The sequence below is a fragment of the Amblyomma maculatum genome, chromosome 1, assembly GCF_055883805.1.
Source record: "Amblyomma maculatum isolate TAMU_Amacu chromosome 1, ASM5588380v1, whole genome shotgun sequence".
Taxonomy (NCBI): Eukaryota; Metazoa; Arthropoda; class Arachnida; order Ixodida; family Ixodidae; genus Amblyomma; species Amblyomma maculatum.
In genome coordinates this window covers 430,147,361-430,170,571 of record NC_139344.1, presented here as the reverse complement: position 1 = coordinate 430,170,571, position 23,211 = coordinate 430,147,361, and the positions used below count along the sequence as shown (strand labels likewise).

Sequence of the window (23,211 nt, the reverse complement as noted above, 5' to 3'; positions counted from 1 at the left end):
GATAGTCTATTCTATTCATTGTTCGTCAGTGTAAAGAGTCTGTGCATACATCTGTCCAACATGCCATCTTGTGGATCTTGCACGGACCATGAAGTGCAGTTATAGCGGAAGCTTGAGCATATGTCGTGCTCTTTTTTATGCTACTTTATAATACAGGTGGGATGCATAATTTACATTTTGAAATAACTTGAGCTAAAAATCTGAAACTGATGTTGTTTTTAAGAGAAATACCATTAGCTGAAAGGTTGCATTGCTGGACGTAAATCTCGCATATTGCTTTCTCATACACGATCAAGCATGTTCGGTAAATAGCATATTGGCAGTCCCATTTTGGGCATGGGTATTCCAGAAATGGCGTAATGTAAAGAAGGTTTGTGTGACGTCGAGCTGCGCTTATTGATAAAGGTTATCAAAAAGTAGCATTCTACACTTGGGGATTTGAAATGTCAAGTATACCTCATCTACGTAAGGTAAAATTTGAAACAAATGCTGAGGAACTTGTGCTTTGAAATACTCTGCAGGGTAAGTTACTCCCTGTATAACGATTGGGAGCTGAGGAACATTTTTTAATTAACAAGAGAAATTGATGTTTTGTGGCGCCCCTTTGAGATTCGTAGTCCCACTGTGGAATAAAACCCGTCCCGCTGAACGCTTAAAGGCTTCAGAAGGTGCCAAACCCCGGCATAAAAAGTTGTCAGCATAGAGCAGGACTTTTCAGCTAATACGTAATACAATGTCAATGAGCCATAATTATAAGAACGGGTACCGGAATATGCCCATGGGCAGCAGCAGAGAAACTATTTGAATAATCGGAGTGGCAACAGTTATATACGAAGAAGCCAGTCTATGACAATGGGATGCAGACGATGACAGCGCAAGTTTTTTGATAAGATTCCTACAGCTCCAAAGATTTCCGTAAAACTAGAACTATAAAGAAATTTAATCGCCAAGATAAAAAAAATGCATTCGTCACAGAACAACAGCAACTGCGTGGTGAAAGAAAAGCCTAATTTAACACTATGCGGAGTTGCTGTCAAATACACAAGACGTTCGAGGTATTCTATTACTACAGCATAAACTCCCAATTCAAGCATTTTACAATGTAGACTCATTTGAGAAACCGGTCTCCAAAATAAAGCACAGCTCTTTAACCCCGTTTGTGCCATGTGAAAAGAGTGTTATTTTATAATCATGGTGAAATGTGCGAAGTCAAGAAATATGTAGAGGCTGATTACTAACTATTGAGCACGTGAATTCGTACATAACTTTAAAGAGGCAAATGTATCATCAGAGCCAAAGGAAAGGAGATCTTAATACTCAATTGCAGTTTCTGAGAGTAGAGTCCGTACAAGTAACTGAAAATTAAAGTGGAATTTTTCGTACCTACTATCACGATAAAAAAAAAATGCGAACAAAAGGGAGTGTGGTACAAGGTATCGCTCAGACAGTGTTCCTGTAGCCGTCAAAGACAAGGGCGCTCATTCGGTTTACGACAGGTTTGTCTCTGTTTTCTTTTACTTTAGTTTTCTCATTTGGCCACTGGAGCCCCCATTAAATGTTTAACAAACGTGGCGACTTGCGCAAAGCCGCTAATGGCAGCGCCATCGGCCTCGCTTCTTTGACTGCGACAGGCACAATGTATGAGCTAGACTTTGTCCCGCGCTGTCCTCAATTCGCCTTTTCTTTCGCACCGCGACTGTACCTTGGCGCAAACGAAGGCAGACACACAATACACATTAAGGCAGCACTCCTTATCATCTCATTTTGTAGTAAGGTCTTCGTAGACGTATTTATTCAGAAGTCAGATGTTTTCACTGTCAATTTACTTTAAAACCCAATACACTTCATATGGCCACTCACGATGCCATTAATGATATGGCGCCGGAAGATGAGCCCCCCAGGTTGGAAGGCGTCCCACATGTTACTGGGGATGAACAAAGGGCGATTCCTAGTAGCTCCAGGACGAATGAAGCGGCTGGGCTAAAGCCAAAAGGACGCTCAGTTGTGGACGTGTCGGGAAGCGACCGGAAAATCCGATGTTGCAAGGGGATATATCACATAGCAGCATGGAATGTAAGATCTATGACGCAAGGTAAACTGGATGTCGTCAAGCGAGAAATGAACAGATTGAACATTGATATCTTGGATATCAGCGAGCTCAAATGGATCGGAATGGGAGAATTTACCTCCGGCAACCATTCTGTCTTTTATTGTGAGCACGAATCCAAGAGAAGGAATGGGGTCGCTCTCATAGTAAACAGAAGAATGGGCAAAGCAGTGCTAGGGTACAACCCCAAATACGACCGAATTATTTCACTTTGGATCCAAGATCACCCTTTCAACATAACAGTTATCCAAGTCTATGCACCGACCACTACTGCTGAAGAAGCTGACGTTGAGAGATTTTATGCGGACCTACAATGCATTTTAGACCGCACCCCATCATCAGACGTCGTTTTTCTCATAGGAGACTGGAATGCTAAGGTAGGGAGTGAAGAAATATCCGGAATTACAGGCAAGTTCGGTCTTGGCGAGCCAAATGAAGCTGGGCAGAGGCTAGTAGAGTTTTATCAAGAAAACAGCCTGACCATAGCGAATACTCATTTTCAACAGCACGAGAGGCGCCTGTACACATGGCCTTCACCGGACGGTCTGTGCAGGAATGAGATCAATTATATTATTTGCCGGCAGAAATGGAGAAGCGCTATACACGCAGTAAAAAACGAGGCCTGGGGCCGATTGTGGCACCGATCATCAGCTTCTTGTTGCCAAAATTAAGCTTCGATTGAGGAAAACGCAGAAAACTAGAAGGCCTTTCAGGTATGATCTGGATCAAATTCCATTAGAATATGCTGTGGAAGTGAGGAATCGATTTCAAGAATTAGATCTAGAAGACAGAGAGCCCGAAGAGATACGGACTGATGTTCGTGACATAATACAAGAAATTGCTACTAACATAGTTCCAAAGCAATAGAAATGCAAGAAAGCAAACTGGTTATCTGAAGAGGCTTTGCAAATAACTGAGGAAAGGAGGATGGCAAAAGTTATGGGGGAAAGAGAAAGATACAAGGTTCTCAATGCGGATTTTCAGAAAATAGCAAGGAGAGATAAGAATGCCTTCCTGAACATACAGTGCCAAGCAGTTGAGGACAACAGTCAATTAAGGAAGACAAGAGCTCTGTATAAGACAATCAAAGATATCATAGGAAGCTTCTGTGCCAAAGCTGGGCGTGATAAAGGACAAACTAGGCAAGGACCTCACTGAAGCCTCAGAGATAAAGAAGAGGTGGCAAGAATACGCAGAACTGTACAAGAAGGACCCGAATGTGCAAACCCAACATAAGACAGTTGTGATCACCGATCTCGAGCCGGGCATCCTGAAGAGTGAAGTTTAATGGGCCTTAGCCAGCCTTGCTAAGAACAAAGCTAGTGGAATTGATAAATTCCAGCGGAGTTGCTTCAAAACCTCAACCATGACGCTGTTAACATACTGCATACATTATGTCGGAAGATTTGGACAACCCTGCAGTGGCCACAGGATTGGAGGAGGTCAGTTTACATCCCCATTCCAAAGAAAGGCAGTGCCAAAGATTGTTCCAACTACCGCACGATCGCGCTTATTTCGCATGCTAGCAAGGTGATGTTGAAACTCCTCCAAGGTAGGCTGCAGCAGTATGTGGATTGGGAGCTTCCAGACGTGCAAGCTGGGTTTCGAAAGGGCAGAGGAACTAGAGACCAAATTGCCAACAATCGCTGGATCATGGGAAAAAAAGAGAATTCTAGAAACCCATCTACTTCAGCTTGATTATGCGAAAGCGTTTTACTGCATAGATCACAGCAGATTGTGGCAAGCTCTCCAAGAGATGGGAGTTCCAATTCACCTCATCTGTCTCCTCAGGAACCTCTATGAAGGGCAAGAGGCCACAGTCAGAGCTGGGCATGGTCTTAAAGATTGGTTTCCGATTGATAACGTAGTGAGGCAAGGCTGCATACTGTCGCTCTGCCTATTTAACCTATAGGCAGAGTACATCATGAGGAAGGCCGGTCTGGACGAGTCTTCATCTGGAGTGAAGATTGTGGAAAACGTATCAACAACATTAGATATGCGGATGATACCACTTTAATGGCAGAAAGTGAAGTGGAACGCAAGAGACTTCTGATACGCGTACAAGAAGAGAGTGAGAGGTTTGGGCTTAAACTGAGCATTAAAAAGACAAAGATCATGGCGTATTGGCCTATCAAGTCCTGGAGCATAAATGGACAAGAAGTGGAAGCTTTGACAGATTTTCTCTTCTTGGGCTCCAGGATTACCTCGGAATGAGACTGCAGCCATGATATTAGGAGACGCCTGCTTCTGGGAAAGAGAGCAATGGTTAGCCTTGATCGCCTCGTAAAAAGCAGAGACATTAGTCTGCCAACCAAGATCCGTATAACTCGTGCTATGGTCTTTCCAGTTGTGATGTATAGATGCGAGAGTTGGACTGTGAAAAAGGCTGACCGCCGAAGAATTGACGCGTTTGAATTGTGGTGCTGGCGAAGACTCTTGAGAGTTCCTTGGACAGCCAGAAGATCAAATCAGTCGATATTGTCGACCATAAACCCTGACTGCTCATTGGAGGGTCAAATTTTAAAGTTAAAGATCAGCTACTTTGGTCATCTGATGAGAAGAGAGGAGTCGCTGGAGAAAGATTTGATGTTGGGAAAGGTTGAGGGTCGCCGGAGAAGGGGTAGGCAGCGAAAGCGATGGTTAGATGGCATCCTCGAGGCACTGCAGATGAAGTTATGTGATGTTAGGAAGATAGTGAGAGACCGGAAAGCGTGGCGTGACATGGTCCATAGGGTCACGAAGAGTCGGACACGACTGAGTGACAGAACTGAACTGAACACTTCATGTGGATTACTAGGCATCCATATTGAAGACCGTTACAATTAGGAGCACGAATCGACTTCAGTAGAGCTGGTCTCCGATTTGTTGTGTGTAAATGATGAAGCCAGTGCATTTTCCACATGAGCCGTCTGATTGGTGGCTTGAGCAATGGTTTGTGGACCACATCGAATGGTTCAAAGCCGGCTCTCACCGCTGCATGCTGAGGATGAGGGATCCTCAAACATGAATCTTTCCACCATTGTGAACATGCTTGCGAAAACGTTTGTACAAATAATGTGCGAGCTCTATGAAAGAGAATAAATGAAATGCTCTGCCCCCACTGGTGTACCTATAACGACACTGATGGACAGATTTCATATTACATGAATGACAGCAGAGTATAGAGGCTAATGTAGCCGCAGGCATGGCAGACTTAGTTCAGCACAAAATGCACATTGCTTAATAAGTTTCTGTCGTACCGCCTACATATTGTGTTTTACTCTTCATGTAAAAATCTCCCATATTAGTAATTACACTATCTTTGTGACCTTAAAACATATAATACATATCCTACGCAGCACGAACATTGGACGACTGTTGGTACTACGTTGGTAACGACCTATCGTAGATTCGCCCGGGCATTGCTAACACCATACCAAGACTAGGCCCAATATTTTTTTCTGCCTCACGATAACCGCACCCGTCCGTTATTTATAAACACCTTGTTATTTTTCCTATTCACATCTCAATGTGTCTTTGATTTTGACTCCCTTGTCTGATTTTAGCGGTAGAACCTGAGTGTAAAGGGATTGAATTCGTCGGGGCCAACAAAGAATTACAGAACAAGTCTGTGAAAAACTGCAGGAAGCGAGAATAGACTGCAATGGTTCTGGTTGGCAGTTTAAGCTCTTGAAAGCTACCTTTTTAGATATTTAAAAAAAGAATATCCTTTACAGTGCTGCTACTTCGGTAAAGAAGCAGCTTGGTGGAATCCTTGAAATTGTTCGCTTTTTTTTTCGCTGAGATATAAGTACAGGAAGGAACAAAGTTGACCGAACAATTTCAGTAACGCACCAACTAGGCTACAAGAATGTGCGCGCATGAAGAATATGTTGCAAAACAAAAACATTCATTCCAGTTCAGTTTAATATGCAGAACTGATGAAGAGAAAAAAAGTACTCCTACACAAAGAGCCAAAATGCTATAAGCACTAGTAAATGAAAATAGCCTTTTGGCGCAGCTGAGCGAGGAAACATGGTACATGCGTCCATGCAAAATGAAACAAAATGACAAGGACGGACCTGTTTGTTCTTTAGGGTGCAGACCAACATAAAAAAGTATTGCAAGGTAGACCATTGTAAGGTTGCAAAATAGATTACTATAAACTCGGCGCACGCTACAGCCTCGCAGTGGTAAATATAGTGAAACTGCCGGGGCCGCTTTTCTCCTATATGGACGTAGTCTGCCCGACGCTGGAAATTTCTGAAGGCAGAACTTCACAATGCGTTACAAGTGAACAAGACTGCTGCAAAATGTACAAACATTACGCCCCGACTATGAGGCGGAAATATTACCCTACAATATCTTTTCCCCTCTTCCCCTGCCGGATAATATTACAGAAAGATGAGGAAAGGAAGATCGATGGAAACCTTTTGGTTAAATACATTACCAGCCATGGTAATAATCTGGGTACCTTATATGCAATAAAGAACGTCATCTTAGTTAATATTTATAGATAAACGCAGACGCGAAATCAGAACAGAAGTCAGGAAAAGAGAGCACAAGCATCGTGCGGAAGGTGAGAAGAAAACTGCAATTATAATTGGTGGACGTCCAACTTGCCAGAAGTTGGAAACAGCTGTTGTCGTCACTGAAATCTGCACTGTGGTTGGCTGCCTTCAGTTTTCTTTCTTACTCTGGCATGGCATAACTTTCTCTTTGAAAGTGATGAATGCAAACGCGTCATTTTCTGCTGACTCATTTGTAACACGCCTTCGACCGAGCTAAAACCTTTTTTCAGTTTGGATTAAAGATAGCGACTCAGATATCGGCAGGACACTGACCCCATTTTTATGTGTCCATTGCCTTTCTTGTGAAAATAGCTGACAATTACGCCACAATATATGATGCAAATTTTAAACAGTCTTCTAGAAAATTCAACCAAGCGAACGATATATATTCCTCACAGTGTTTTTTCTGACATCAAGGTGTCCTCACATTGTGGAAGCCTTAGAGTGGTCGACGTAAATAAAAAAACCTGCTCAAAACGACCGGAAATACTGCACACGTTGCTACGACACTGCAGAAAGGGCTGAACGTTTTCTTACTCTTCTTGATACTAAGCACGATTTACTTCACTTTGCTCGCTCCCACTGCGCATAGAGGACCGAATAAGCTGCATAGGCAGGTTCCAGATGCGTTCAAGGTAAAATATTATTCGATGCCCCATATAAGAACATAACGCGCTAATGTTGACTCTGAAACGCTAGTGATCCATAACTGTAATTAAAAAAAAAACGGTATTGTATTTTCGAGATAAAATAGCAACGAACGCGTTGTCTATGTTAGTGAACGCACGTGGATTAGTTAACAGTTGAGAAAGTAGTGCGAATATTATGAATTGCATTAGCATAATTTTCGAATACTAGAAGGAATTTTCCTTCGGCGTAAATAAACAATTAGCAAGTCGACTGCAAAGTTTCTTCCCCCTATATAAGTGATATAAACGCCACAATGCCGTCTCACTGCATGCGGTGTTTAGTCCTAAGCAGGACGTTATTAATTTTATGCCAACCGCGCAGTAAGACTTGAATGAAGGAAGGCCGAATAATTTTTTTTTGTCTTACGCAAGATGACTTTACCGGGCATCAATAATCAGATGTTGCTGCTATGGTTTGCCAGAAACATAGGCCCTATTTTCGACAAACATGGCCGCTGTTCGGCTCCAATTTTTTTTTTTATTAGCCCTCAGAATAGTAGCGTGTTTAAAATATATGGCGGGAAATTTTCTCATTAAGAAGTATCTTTTGAGGTGACGTCAAAATGACGTGACTTTGCAAATAATTTTTAGCAGAGCTACTCATGCTGCCTGGATGGCAATATAAGTGCGAGTGTGCGGGGCGGGGAGGGATTATGCAAATATATATACGGTAGGGAGGAAAGCAGTTGTCCTTGTATCAGGAATGGGGCGAAATGTACTGCTTGCTTTCAAGGAACGCTTCCTGAGATCTGATTGGATGGCGTTGTGTATCGGTAAATACGTCGTGCGTACTCATTACAAGGTGATGTCAAATTGACGTTTGACGGCGTAAAGGGTTTACTGGATTGAAGCAAATGAAAGAAGTTTGACGCCACATTTGGGATCACACTGAGACGAGAGCAAAAAACAAAAAAAAAAAAAAAGAGCATAGCGAATTTGCCTTGCAGTGCAGGCGCCTGCTAGCTCACCGCAGTTTGGTAGACAATTACTCTCGGTGTGTAAGCTGAAACATCTTGTTAGAATTGCAGATAGCTCTGAAACGACGTCATAAGAATAGTTTTAGCCGTGTAGCCTTTAAGAATAATAATAATGAACGAGCAAATTTACAGCCGCATGAGGTCCCGCTGGCGCTCCCGTTGTAAACGCTTTGCCATTCATAGAGAAACCATCCATTCATGCGGTTCTTGCCAAGCGCAGCAATGACAATCTGCCAACTCAAGCGGTTGATCTACATGACACGAAGCATTACAGAGAGCACGGCGATCCTTTCGAATTATATCTGTCTCGACGGTTCGGGATTGCGACAACCTGATCTGGTATGGTGGCTCTGCAAGGAACTTCGCGGCGACCGGCATCGAGGAATCATCAAGGACTCCCTTAAACGTCGACCCAAAATATTGCCTTTTTTTGTCTAGCACTGCGCATTCACTTCAATATTATTGGAATGGACCTTCACATGGTAAACAAATCATGCAAAATTACTTGCAGCTTCTTTTTCTAATAAGGAATACGTGTACACATGCTTGCTTGGCATATGTGATGTGTTTCATGTGACGTTTTGAACAGATATGCACGCTGACTGATCATTTGCTTATCTTTAAGAATAAAATATATACTGCACAGCATGCAAATTATGAGAATACACTCTAACCATAAGATGTTTTATTTGACTATTTGTATTGATTGCATTTTTAATATAGGCAGAAAATATTATCTCTTTATTGCTTCCCATTTTACCTTTTCGACCGTAAGGGATATGCGAACGCGGCTTCGCCCTACCGTCATGCCACGATTTACTCGACCATCTTTTGCTTTCTTTCCTTTTTATCCGTTTATTTATTTATTTATTTATTTATTTATTTATTTATTTATTTATTTATTTATTTATTTATTTATTTATTTATTTATTTATTTATGTATTTATTTATTTATTTACAATATACTGCAGGCCCTTTGGTTGGCCTTAGCAGGAGTGACAACAATAATATTATACACAGCTAGAACACAATAATCATGGCAGCCAAGGGTAGAAGAAATGGCACATTTTGTACAATAATCAAATGAAATACGTCAATGAAATCAGCAGTATAAGGGGAAATTGCTTTTCTGTTATTTCAAACAAAGAAATATTTAAAGCAGCAACACAACAAACCATAAGATGTTTTAATTGGCTGTTTGTAGTGACTGCATGTTTAATTATTATCTCTTTATTGCTTCCCATTTTACCTTTTCGACCGTAAGGGATATGCGAACGCGGCTTCGCCCTACCGTCATGCCACGATTTACTCGACCATCTTTTGCTTTCTTTCCTTTTTATCCGTTTATTTATTTATTTATTTATTTATTTATTTATTTATTTATTTATTTATTTATTTATTTATTTATTTATTTATTTATTTGCAATATACTGCAGGCCCTTTGGTTGGCCTTAGCAGGAATGACAACAATAATATTATACACAGCTAGAACACAATGATCATGGCAGCCAGGGGTAGAAGAAATGGAACGTTTTGTGCAATAATCAAGTGAAATACGTCAATGAAATCAGCAGTATATGGGGAAATTGCTTTTCTGTTATTTCAAACAAAGAAATATTTAAAGCAGCAACACAACAAACCATAAGATGTTTTATTTGGCTGTTTGTAGTGACTGCATTTTTAATATAGGCAGAAAATATTATCTCTTTATTGCTTCCCATTTTATCTTTTCGACCGTAAGGGATATGCGAACGCGGCTTCGCCCTACCGTCATGCCACGATTTACTCGACCATCTTTTGCTTTCTTTCCTTTTTATCCGTTTATTTATTTATTTATTTATTTATTTATTTATTTATTTATTTATTTATTTATTTATTTATTTATTTATTTATTTATTTATTTATTTATTTATTTGCAATATACTGCAGGCCCTTTGGTTGGCCTTAGCAGGAATGGCAACAATAATATTATACACAGCTAGAACACAATGATCATGGCAGCCAGGGGTAGAAGAAATGGAACGTTTTGTGCAATAATCAAGTGAAATACGTCAATGAAATCAGCAGTATATGGGGAAATTGCTTTTCTGTTATTTCAAACAAAGAAATATTTAAAGCAGCAACACAACAAACCATAAGATGTTTTATTTGGCTGTTTGTAGTGACTGCATTTTTAATATAGGCAGAAAATATTATCTCTTTATTGCTTCCCATTTTACCTTTTCGACCGTAAGGGATATGCGAACGCGGCTTCGCCCTACCGTCATGCCACGATTTACTCGACCATCTTTTGCTTTCTTTCCTTTTTATCCGTTTATTTATTTATTTATTTATTTGCAATATACTGCAGGCCCTTTGGTTGGCCTTAGCAGGAATGACAACAATAATATTATACACAGCTAGAACACAATAATCATGGCAGCCAAGGGTAGAATAAATGGAACTATTTGTACAATAATCAAATGAAATACGTAAATGAAATCAGCAATATAAGGGGAAATTGTTTTTCTGTTATTTAAAAAAAAAAGAAATATTTAAAGCAGCAACACAAAAGCAGGTTAGTCAAGGTAGCCAAGACTCAATTAGGTCAATCAAGTTGATGCTATTTGTCAAGTGAGGTGGCAGTCGGTTCCAGACTTCTGTAGTACGAGGAAAAAAGGAATATTTAAAAATGTTTACTATAACATTGTATAGAATTAATTGATTTTCGTGACGATTTCTTCTCAGACGGTTGTTACAGGTTTCAGGTGAGGCCAGCAATTCATTAACAATTTATTATGTATTGTTAAGAACAGAAGTTCGAGTCTTTGAATCTTTCTTTGTAATTTGAGTGTTGGGATGTTATGTTGCTTCATTAGTTCGGTTGTGGATTCCATTGCACGATACTTGGAAAAAATAAAACGAACAGTGTTGCGTTGGAATATTTCGAGTGCTTGAATGATGAATTTTATGTACGGGTCCCAAACAGTGGAGCCATATTCAACCTTGGGTCTTATAATTGACGAGTATGATAACAGCTATATATTAGGCGGTGCTTGGTTTAGTTTGTGTCGTAAAAGGGAAAGCTTTTTAAATGAGGATGCGCATATGTTAGAAACATGCCGGTTTCAAATAAGTTTATTAGTTATAGTGGCTCCAAGGTATTTGTATTCGCTGACTTCAGTTAAAGGATGAGACGGAAGATAGTACTGGAATGAATGTGTGATTCGCTAATTTGTTATTTTCATGAAAACCATTTTTTATCTGTGTTAAGTTTGATATCCCACTCACTGCACCATTCTTGAATTTTATTGATGCTAGAGTTAAGAAGTAATTGGTCACTCAGATTGTTAATCTTATGAAAACGAACACAATCGTCTGGGAAGAGCCGAATTTGAATTGGGTCAGCTATTGCACTGATAATATCAATAATCTAAATGAGAAATCACACCGGCCCAAGTACGCTACCTTGTGGCACTCCTGATGTTACTGGAAGGGGTTTAGAGATATGATCACCTATGCAAACTTGAGTACGGTTAGTCAGGTATGAAGACACCCAGCTAATTATGAAATTTGGAAGAGCGATCAAATGAAGGTTGTGAATTAGTGTGCAGTGTGAAGCTAGATCAAATGCTTTATTTACATCCAAAAATATAACATCAACCTGGCCTGATTTGTTCAAAGCACTAGTACAGTTATGGATAACAGAGGTAAGCTGTGTTACAGTAGAAAAACTCTTCCTAAATCCATGCTAATAAGATGACAAGACATTATTTTCAATTAGAAATTTAGTAATTTTATTGGCGATAATATGTTCAACTAATATACAGCAACTTGAAGTAAGGGAAATTGGGCGATAATTAGATACCATTAGTGCGTCTCCCTTCTTAAACACCGGCACAACGCGTGCTGTTTTCCTGTCAGAAGAAAGGCTAGCAGATGATATTGAGGCATTAAAATTATAACCAAAAGTTTGGAAATAGCTTCAAAATAGCGACGAAGAAAACTGTTAGATATTCCGTCAGGTTCTGGTGATGTGTTTGTTTTGAGAATTAACAACATAGCAACTACACCAGAAGGCGATAGGATGTCTGGGACAACCAAGCATGCATGATTAACATAGTGCTCAACGTAGAATGCTCCGAATACAGACTATGAAAATGGCAACTAAATTTCTCTGCAACGGTTGATTTTTCGACAAGGACCACTCCGTCATGCATTATTTGATCAATAGATTTTTTTTCTTTTTGCATGGTAACGATTTCCAGAATTTATTGGTGCTTATGGAATGAAACTCGGCAAGGTATGCTTGGTTAACATCTCTATGTGAGTCAGCCTATGAGAGACACCGTAGTGGTGACTTCCGGACATTTCGACCACCTGAGATTCTTTAACGTACAAAGACATCGCACAGCACAGAGGTATTGCTTTTCGCCTCCATCGAAAAGCGACCGCGACGACAGGGATTGGATCCCGCATTATTTTGCACATCAATCGATCGCTCTGCTACACAAACATTGCTCCGCAACAGCGGAGCGTATTATAAAGTGAACGGCATAAAACTGTCATGGGATATTGAGTTTGAATGTCCTGATGCGATATATGAAATATGTGAAGGCCGGAGCGGGTATTTTCTGATTAATATGCACTCTGGGAGCGCACAATGTTTTGGAATCTCAATGCTTTGGAACCTTTTGTTCGCCTATATCAAAAGGTGGCCACAGCGGCTGACAACAAGTTTTTCTCCTGAGATACAGCAAACAAAAAAGCCACATCAAACGGGTACAAAATATGGCATCTAATATATTTGCCTAGGAAGTACACGCGTCGAAAACAGTAACTTAGCTTTGCTTCATGTAGAGTTAAAGCCTTATAATTTGCAATACATGCAAAGCACAGTACAGCGCGATACTTTCGTAGGTATACTACTAACTTGTCAGATTTTGTAGTTTGTTGGTCGCAGGGCTGAGCGAGAATTGATAAATTGAGGAACAGAAATAAATCAAGCATTATAATTTTTGCAAAATGCTCACAATTTTAATAAAAAATAATACTTTTATTTCACTGCAAATTTCTGCGCTCTTTTTATAATTACTGGCTCAAACAAAGCTAATGTTTCTCACTATTACATGGTATAGCCAAAATTGCGGCTTTAAATGCTATATTCTTCTTGATATAACAAGTAAAACATGATATGCGTTTTTGTTTTTGGCAGAAGATGCTCCTGTTGAAGTTGGCTACGTACGTTACTCTGACTACAAAGACTGCGCGATACTTGAGATGGCACATTTTGGAGCACGTGAGAAAATATCCTTTTCGCCATCTGCTTGAGCCCACCACCTGTTTTTCTTTTCAATTGCTTTTATTTCGATGGACTGAGCTTTCAGCCTTTTTATCGAAGAAAGCAGATTTTATAGACTACCGCACTTAAATCAAATGCTCATTTTCTGCTCATGGCTATGACTTGCGGTTTGACGAAGCAGCGCTAGCAGAAGGGACAAGATAGAAAAGACAGACACATGCGCTGACAAAGAAAAATGAATTGCAACGCTGTCATGATCGTGAAGTATATACGGCAGCTATCTAAAACCGTCACAATCATGAAACGACAGCCATTGTGTCGAAGGAGCGACCGACGATTGGCTAACACATGAGGTACCAAACTGGAACAGTCGCTGTTATATCTTTGGTGATAATTGTGGTTTTGTTGAAACCTAAACACACTTTTCACATTCGGCGGACTGAGTGTCTATTTTCCATCGACATGACATGACAGGTTCTGTAAATCTTTCTCGTGTTCTCGTAGTGGCTCTTTCACGTAGCGTCCGGTATCCCTAACGTAGGCATCGTCCACAGGGCAGTGGATTCTTGCAGAAACCACCGTAACAATAGTTGGCAAATTGATTTCGATGTTTCTTCTGTATTTTGCTTATAATTTCTTGATTCGTTTTCCTGCACCACTCTCCAGTTTATAGTGGGCGGGAGAAGAAGCTTCCCAACGACGTTTCTCGCAATATTTCTGAGGATGTGCGAGACTTGGTGAATATACGGTATACCTGCGATGACCTTAGTTTGTAGTTTGCGCGAAACGTGCTCAATTTTTCTTGGGGCCAGATTAACTCTGCTACGTCTGAAAAGGTGTTCGTCCCCTAGCCTGCAGTGGTAAACCTAATTACCTGTACGTGCTTCAAAGTAGCATGCCTTTTGAGCACGTGTGATCTGTACTACGCTGATTTGATTGGGGCCGAATGGAAGGGCACGATGCTCTTCAGGGATTTCGGAGAGTACGTCCAACATAGGTTTTAGAGCAGAAATTCCAGATCTCAAAAACTCTCTTGTTAGCAAGAAGCTTTGTTTTTAATTGTAGGTTATTAGGCTTGGTATTGAACGCACAAAAAAAAACGGACAACCAATTGCTGTGTGTAATCTTTTATGGTAACATGTTAAAACTCGCCACCTTAACATCTAACTTCATCAACAGTGGCTTATTCAAGCTCGTCTTGAAGTCGTCAATCTATGGAAGCTAAAAACAAGTCGCTGATAACGGGAGTAAGCTAGGTTCAATGCAAACAACTAGTTTTTTTTTTTTTTTTCATGAGTAACCTGCTTCCTACACCAGCCGACATTGAATGCAAATAAAAGCTGAGAATTTCTAGAAGCATGCTAACATTCATACAAAACGAGTTCTGGAACTTTGTGATTTCACGACGACCACAACAAATGCCTAAAATATTCGTGCAGTTACAGCGCGCTGCACCATAAAATAATACATATCCTTAACATGCCGAAAAAACATTTTCATGGGTAGACACTCATCTTGAAGAAATACTGAAAGTATACCTGCAGGCTTTCTAATGAGGAATCGGTCGTCAATGTCTAGATGATACAGACTACACAAACATCGCTACAGAATCACAGCTACAAGAACATAAAACCGAAAAAGGCCTCACGCCGTCAAAAACATCGCATCGAGCACATTGACGAGAGCAAGGAGGAAAAGACCCAGAAGGTTCAAAACGTGATCACCAATAAAAAAGGCAAAAATAGTTTGGGAATAAAAAAGAACTAATAAAACTTATAAATATGACATTGTAAACTCTGTTGAACTAAGCAAAAACATCAAACTTTACAACATATACATATCAGAGAGGCGAAGTTTGGTTACTGTTTTCTTGGGTTTAAAGTCCCAAAGCAAAGTGTCATGCTACGAGCGCTGAGTGAAGGACACACAAACTTATGTCAGTGCCAGGAACGAGGGCCGTTTTCATGACAAAATACACAGTTGCATGTCTGATATTGGACCTACTTGCAGACTTATTTTGATGGCAATTAAATTCAAGGTTTCCTCTGCATCTGTCATTGCCAGTATCTTGGATGCTGTAATACCATAAGTCACCAAGGGGTTTAATGCAGAACCTGCCACTCGCATCACTGAATGCAAAGCAAAGAGGTTCATTTACATCTTTATCGCATTTACCTTGGATTCATTAGGGCTGCGGATGTGTTAACTGGACCCCTTACATCACGAGAGATAGAGGTGACAAAATACTGAACGAGTTTGATGCGCACCAATGTTACTTGCGATGGTTCAGCAGCACGTTGGAAGTACACGGGCTTTTTGTCGAGGGCACTACAACTACCAGTTTAAGTAATGGACTTTATGCAAGCTTTGAGGTGAGATTAAAATGAGCTCAAGGTAGTTTTATTGAGCTACTGATCTGAATTGAGGCATCAGCGGCATGAAGATGAAATACAAGTATTAGACATTTGCAAGTGATATCTTTCAGAAAAACAGCAGTAAATAAGTCTTCCAAAATCTGCTTCCTTTCCTTGAAAGAAGTCTCAGTATTCCGATCAAGGTGATTTCACTGTCATTCCTTCGCACCTCATTACCAAATATGACTTATTTCTGTTCACTTTTCAGATTGTACACTTTGGGTCTCAGAAGCAATGCGTGACTCCATTCCGGCGAAGTGCCTGGAGCAGCACTCCGATATATGCGGCGAATGTGTCTCTATCTACGACAAAGATATGTGCAAAGGTGCGGACAAGTAGGCGTACACGGGTAAATTGATGACCGCACAACTGTACCCATGCAGGAATCAATAAAATACGCACTTCGGTATGGCTTTACTGATAATTTATGTCATTACGTTATTTTTTACCCGTACAATACTATGCAAAAGTGAAAAGACCACGTGAACCGCTGTAATTATTATATTTCTGTATAAAAATATGCTCCTGAATAATGTGCTTGGGCGAACTTCAAAGCATACCAGCGAGGCTACCATATGTAGGTCGCAGAAATAACCGCTTCACCTTGAGAAAAAGCTGGCGTGCGATTTTGTCAAATCGCACGGGCACTCCAAATTTGCGCGAAGGTGTGCATGAATTAAGAAAATACAACATTTTGTAATTTCGACAGTTTGAAGAACATTAGCGCTCCGGCCCTCAAAATGTGCTCTTGTAAACTGAAAAGGCTATATATATTGTTACTGAGCGGTATTCGCTGGCCGTGCTGACGAAAAAGAAGTGTGACTGACTCCCAGAAGAAGAGGACGAAGACGAGGGCTGTGCTGTGCTAGTGCTGTGCTGGGATCATCCTCAGTGGTGTAGACAACCGTAGTACTGTGAATATCTCCCGTAACATCTGTTGGTGGAGGTGAATCTTTCGATCCCCATCACAAGCTGGATCTCCGCAGCGGCCGACGCATCGTTACCACCACTATGACTACTGACGCCGCTACATCTGCTGCCGCCGCACCTGCTGTCGTCATGGCCCATCCCCGTGACCCCGGAACCTTCTGTGGGACCGACGACGTTGATGTCGACGACTGGCTGGCCCTGTACGAACGAGTCAGCAAGCACAACAGTTGGGATCCCACACTTATGCTCGCTAATATCACCTTTTACCTGACTGGGAACGCGCGGGTGTGGTTTGAGACCCATGAAGAGGACCTCACATCGTGGGACATCTGTAAGCAGAAACTCCATGACCTCTTCGGAAAGCCCATTGGCCGCCACCTTGCCGCCAAAAAGGCGCTCGCTTCTCGCGCACAAGCGTCTACTGAGTCTTACATCACTTATATACAGGACGTCCTATTCCTGTGCCGCAAAGTCGACCACGCCATGCCTGAGGAGGATAAAGTCGGCCACATAGTAAAAGGCATTGCCGATGATGCTTTCAACCTCCTTTTATGTAGGGGTTGTTCCACCGTGGACTCTGTACTACAAGTGTGCCGACGTTTCGAACAAGCTAAACAGAGGCGCATATCTCATCGTTTCGACCGGCTACCGAACACGGCTGCCAGCTCTTCCTGTGTCGATCTTCCGCCTCCTCGACCGCCAACTAATGACACTACATTGACCCGCATCGTCCGCCAAGAGCTCGAGGCAATGACTCCTGCAGCTTCACTCTCGCATACCCCCGACAACACCTTGGCTACAATATCACTCATTCAGGCTGTTGTTCGCCAAGAGGTGGCCAATATGGGTCTCCCTTCTACCTGCCGCACCGACACCGTGGATTCAGGACCTGCCCCTCCAGTGATTACAGCTGCCTCACCCACCGCCGGTTTCTCGCCCCGATATCGGTACCACAATCCTAATGAATGGCGTACCCATGACAATCGTCCCATCTGCTTTACTTGCTCCCGCGTTGGCCACATTTCTCGTCACTGCCGTAGCCGTTGGTATACGCCATCTCGTCAATTCACCTACGTCGACCACCGCGGAGACTATGCCCCTCGCTACAACTCACCTCGCCCCGACCAGACCACTGTTGACCCCGGTATCCCTGCTCGTGCTGCCAACCGTTCCCCATCCCCGCAGACCCGACGCTCGCGTTCTCCTCTTCCTCGCCGCCATTTGTCCCCGTCCTATTCCAGCCACATACCGGAAAATTAGCCAATGCAGCTCCCGGAGGTGACGCTGCATTTGTGACCCGGACTGAAAAACCTCTGCTGACCCCTGCCCTACAAAATAATCGCATCGACGTTCTCGTGGATGGTGTTCCCGTTTCTGCTCTCATTGATACCGGCGCCCAACTGTCCGTTCTCAGCTCCTCATTTCGCCGTCGCCTCAAAAAAGTTCTTACTCCAGCCGTCTCGCCCACAGTTCGCGTCGCCAATGGAAGCCCTGCCGCCGTGATTGGCATGTGCACAGCGCGAGTTACCATTGGTGGTCGTCATGCTCCAGTGTTGTTCACCGTCCTCCAAGAATGCCCCCACGACGTTATCCTTGGCATTGACTTTTTAACAGCCCACTCTGCCCTCATTGACTGCTCTACCGGCCTACTTCGCTTGGACCTTCCGCTCTGCTCTGAAGACCCCTCCTGCTCACCCCGCCTTCGATCAGCACAGTTCTGCCGCCTTCCTCCTGAAGCTGCCGTCTACATCCCTATGTAACCATTCCCACCCGTCCCAGACGCGACTATCTCGCGTGTCCCATTACTGATGTCATCTTGCAGCGGCACGTCACCCTTCCTCATCTGATTGTGCATATCTCCCAGAACCGTGCCACTCTCCCGGTCCTTAACTTCAGCTTATCAACTCAAGTTCTGCCCGAGGGAATTTCACTAGCAGAGCTGTCGCCGATGAACGATTGTGCCATTTCAGCTCTGACTACAGATAATCCAAATGCCGTCCCTACAACCCCTCCCTCGTCCTCGTCCTCTACATCGCGCCCTGATCCTGTTAAAAGCATGATTGCAGCTGATCTCCAGCCTGATTTCGCCGCAGAGTTAAAACAGCTTTTGCTCACCTACAGTGACCTTTTTGACTTCGGTACCCGCCCATTGGGTCAAACCACAGTTGTCAGTCACCGCATTGACACCGGTGACGCCAGTCCTATTCACTGCGGCCCTATCGTGTTTCGCTTGCCGAGCGACGCGTCATCCAAACAGAGGTCGAGAAAATGTTGGCGAACGACATAATTGAGCCTTCCAGTAGCCCCTGGGCATCCCCTGTTGTGTTGGTCAAAAAGAAAGATAACAGTTGGAGATTCTGCGTTGACTATCGTCATTTAAATAAGATAACCAGAAAAGATGTGTATCCGCTTCCGCGTATTGACGACGCTCTTGATACTTTGCACGGAGCCAGCTACTTTTCGTCCATCGACCTTCGTTCCGGCTACTGGCAGATCTCTGTCGACGAGAGAGACCGTGAAAAAACAGCGTTCATCACCCCTGACGGCCTTTATCAATTCAAAGTCATGCCTTTTCGCCTTTGCAATGCCCCAGCAACCTTCGAACGCATGATGGACTTTTTGCTCCGAGGCTTGAAGTGGACCACTTGTTTGTGTTATCTTGACGATGTAATAGTTTTCTCGTCTACATTTGAAAGCCATCTCCGTCGCCTTTCTACAATCCTAGCGCTTTTTCGCCGCGCGGGACTGCAACTAAACTCCAAAAAGTGCAGCTTTGGTCACCGACAAATCAAAGTCCTTGGTCACTTGGTTAATGCTGCCGGCGTTCAGCCTGACCCCGACAAGATTCGTGCCGTCAAAAATTTTCCCACTCCATGTTCATCCAGCGATGTTCGAAGCTTTATTGGCCTATGTCCGTATTTCCGATGATTCGTCCCGAATTTCGCCGCGCTAGCTCGTCCTCTCACCAATCTCCTAAAGAAAGACGTTTCATTCTCCTGGGGACCTGAACAAGTTGCAGCTTTCTCGGAACTTATTGCTGCTCTAACAACTCCACCCGTCTTGGCCCATTTCAACCCATCTGCCAATACTGAACTCCGCACCGACGCAAGTGGCCATGGCATTAGAGCTATACTTGCCCAGCGACAACACGGCCGCACAAGGGTGATTGCGTATGCCAGCCGCCTCTTATCTACGTCCGAACAAAATTACTCTATCACAGAGCGAGAGTGCCTGGCACTTGTTTGGGCTATTACAAAATTCCGCCCTTATTTGTTTGGCCGGCATTTTACTGTTATAACAGACCATCATGCCTTGTGTTGGCTTTCCTCTCTAAAAGATCCTACAGGCCGTTTGGGGCGCTGGGCGCTTCGATTACAAGAGTATACATTTTCCGTCGTGTACAAGTCCGGCCGGCTTCACCAAGATGCAGACTGCTTGTCTCGTCATCCCGTCGACACCCCAAGTCCTACCGACTCTGACGATGACGTATGTGTCTTGTCTGTGTCGGCCTTTTCTAACATTGCCGACGAACAACACTTGGATCCTTTGCTCCATTCCATTATCCTCCGTCTGACCTGCGACCGACCTGACCCATCTCTTGCCTTATATGTACTTCACGAGAACACCCTATACCGACGCAATATGCGACCAGACGGCGCAGTCCTTTTGCTCGTCGTTCCTCAACATCTGCGTTCCACCATCCTTGACCAGTTTCATGATGCTCCAACGGCTGGCCACCTGGGTGTCTCTCGCACATACGACAGCCTGCGCCGACGCTTCTACTGGCCAGGGCTCTACCGCTCCGTCCAGCAATACATTGCCGCATGTGAATTGTGTCAGCGTCGAAAGAAGCCCACAATTTTGCCTTCGGGCCATTTGCAGCCTGTCCCCATACCCACTGACCCGTTTTCCCGTGTAGGTGTTGATCTTCTTGGGCCCTTTCCAGTTTCCGCCTCAGGGAACAAATGGATCGCCGTCGCCACCGATTATGCCACGCGGTATGCTATTACCAGAGCCATCCCGACCAGCTGCGCCACAGACGTCGCTGACTTCCTCCTAGAAAACGTGATTCTACATCATGGTGCACCTCGTGAACTACTAACTGACCGTGGCCGTTGCTTTCTGTCGCGAGTGGTTGACGAAATTCTCCGTTCGTGCTCCGTCCGCCACAAATTCACCACAGCCTATCACCCCCAGACCAACGGCCTCAAGGAACGCCTAAACCGTACCCTCACAGACATGCTGTCCATGCATGTGTCTGACGACCACCGGGATTGGGACGTTCAGCTACCCTTTGTGACATTCGCCTACAATTCATCTGTCCATTCTACTGCTGGATACTCCCCATTTTATCTGTTATTTGGCCGACATCCGTTACTGCCCTTCGACACCTCACTACCCGCGGCAGACACCACCAGTGCTTACACCAGTGATGCCGTAGCCCGCGCTCATGATGCCCGCCGGATAGCTCACGCCAGGCTCTCTGCATCCCAAGACTCTCAAAAGTTCCGGTACGACAGTCGTCACCGTGATGTCCACTACACTCCTGGATCACTCGTCTTGCTGTGGCTCCCGTGCCGTCGAGTGGGCTTATGTGAAAAACTTTTGCCCCGTTACACAGGCCCTTACCGAGTTGTGCGCCCCGTGACAGACGTCACATATGAAGTTGAATCTGTGCCTCCGAAATCCTCGTCCAGAGCGCCATCCTCTGAAATAGTGCATGTGTCCCGCCTGAAGCCCTATCATGCACGTTCTATTTCACAAACGTAGAACGCACCCGGACTGTGCTTTTCCCGAGGGGTGTAGTGTTACTGAGCGGTATTCGCTGGCCGTGCTGACGAAAAAGAAGTGTGACTGACACCCAGAAGAAGAAGACGCAGACGAGGGCTGTGCTGTGCTAGTGCTGTGCTGGGATCATCCTCAGTGGTGTAGACAACTGTAGTACTGTGAATATCTCCCGTAACAATATATATATATATATCATTGTTGACGTCCTGGTGAAAGAAAAACTACTTCTGGATATGCCGCCCTATACGCACTGGCTCAGCCCATTGTGAAAGCTGTCTCTGCATCTAAATTTTACAGCAGGAGTTTACTACCTCTGCTGTGGCGCTGTAAGCCAGCTACCGAATAGGATCAAACGTCCAACAAACTGCTCTCTGCAGGGCAGTGATATAGTTAGCCACATCTGTAACTGGGCTTAAAATTTAGCACAATAGTGTCACTCCAATCTACACCATACAGCCACATTTTGTGTATATATTTGATTTCCTGAAAAATATTGATTTATTGAGTTAACAGACCAAATAATATTCCACACTCATTTGGCAATGAGAATTCTGCAACGGCCTCAGTCTGTACAAAAACATCGCGTAAAATGTTTTTTCGAGGTACATATTTTCCTTCGCCTATGAATAATTTCGTGCTCATACACATGAATTTCCTATTAATATGTATATTTCTCCAGAAACGTACACGAGGAGCAATATAAGAACTATCCGAGTTTTACTTTATTTCAATGTTTTAATTTTTTGTTATTCATTCCAACAGTTTTTATTGGTAGTTAGGAATACAACTGTCCCAATAAAAATTCACAAACACTAGTCTTGACGCTGCTTTTAAGCGGCGGCCTCTTTCAGAGCGACAGCGCCACTAGTCAGTATACAGTTCCCGAAAACTCTAGCCAGAGAACATTTAGGCTACGCCTAGGTCAAACTGCTACTTAGCTTAGTATGGTGCGCTATAGGGAACGTGTACATGACCTCATGGCGTACTAACCTTTCGTGACCACGTAACTAACTGGCCTCTTTACTGATTACGCATCGTAATTAATCGCATAACATGTGTTAGATGTGATTAAAGATTGAAATTTGTGTTGCAGCATCAGAACATCCATAGCTGGATAGCTTCTATCGAGAATTCCGGCCTTTGACGAATAGTAGGTCGTAATTATGTAACGGTAAATTGGCAATTGCGATTTAAAAATCACTTATGTTACAACGTCAACCACTTATAGCTGGACAGCTTATATCAGCCACGATTGTACCGCAGAAACTGAAGATACTAAATAATAGTGGGTAATTAGTAACCAGTAAATACAAATTGTCCTTTATGCTGCAACGTTATGTAGCATATTGAAAAGGTTTGACGAAAAGAATGCAAAAATTATAATCGTACACTATCCCACGATCCTTGGCGTAATCAGGCTAAATCATTATATTTGTTTTATATTTAGCACTGATTTAAATAGAATTTTGTAATGC

At 43.1% G+C, this 23,211-nt stretch overlaps 1 protein-coding gene across 1 annotated transcript; it reads left to right on the top strand.

Annotated features, from left to right (window-relative positions):
- Positions 1-17,029: 17,029 nt before the first annotated feature.
- LOC146209370 (uncharacterized) lies at positions 17,030-22,880 on the top strand. Its single transcript, XM_084580156.1, has 2 exons — positions 17,030-17,848; positions 22,830-22,880. The coding sequence occupies exons 1-2, from the start codon at positions 17,030-17,032 to the stop codon at positions 22,878-22,880; spliced, it is 870 nt and encodes a 289-aa protein (XP_084436282.1).
- The last annotated feature ends 331 nt before the right edge of the window (positions 22,881-23,211 follow it).

Coding starts and splice junctions, on each gene's coding strand:
- LOC146209370 (XM_084580156.1), top strand. CDS start 17,030: ATGACTACTGACGCCGCTACATCTGCTGCCGCCGCACCTGCTGTCGTC. Junction 17,849..22,829: donor ATTCAGGACCTGCCCCTCCA/GTGATTACAGCT, acceptor TTTGTGTTGCAG/CATCAGAACATCCATAGCTG.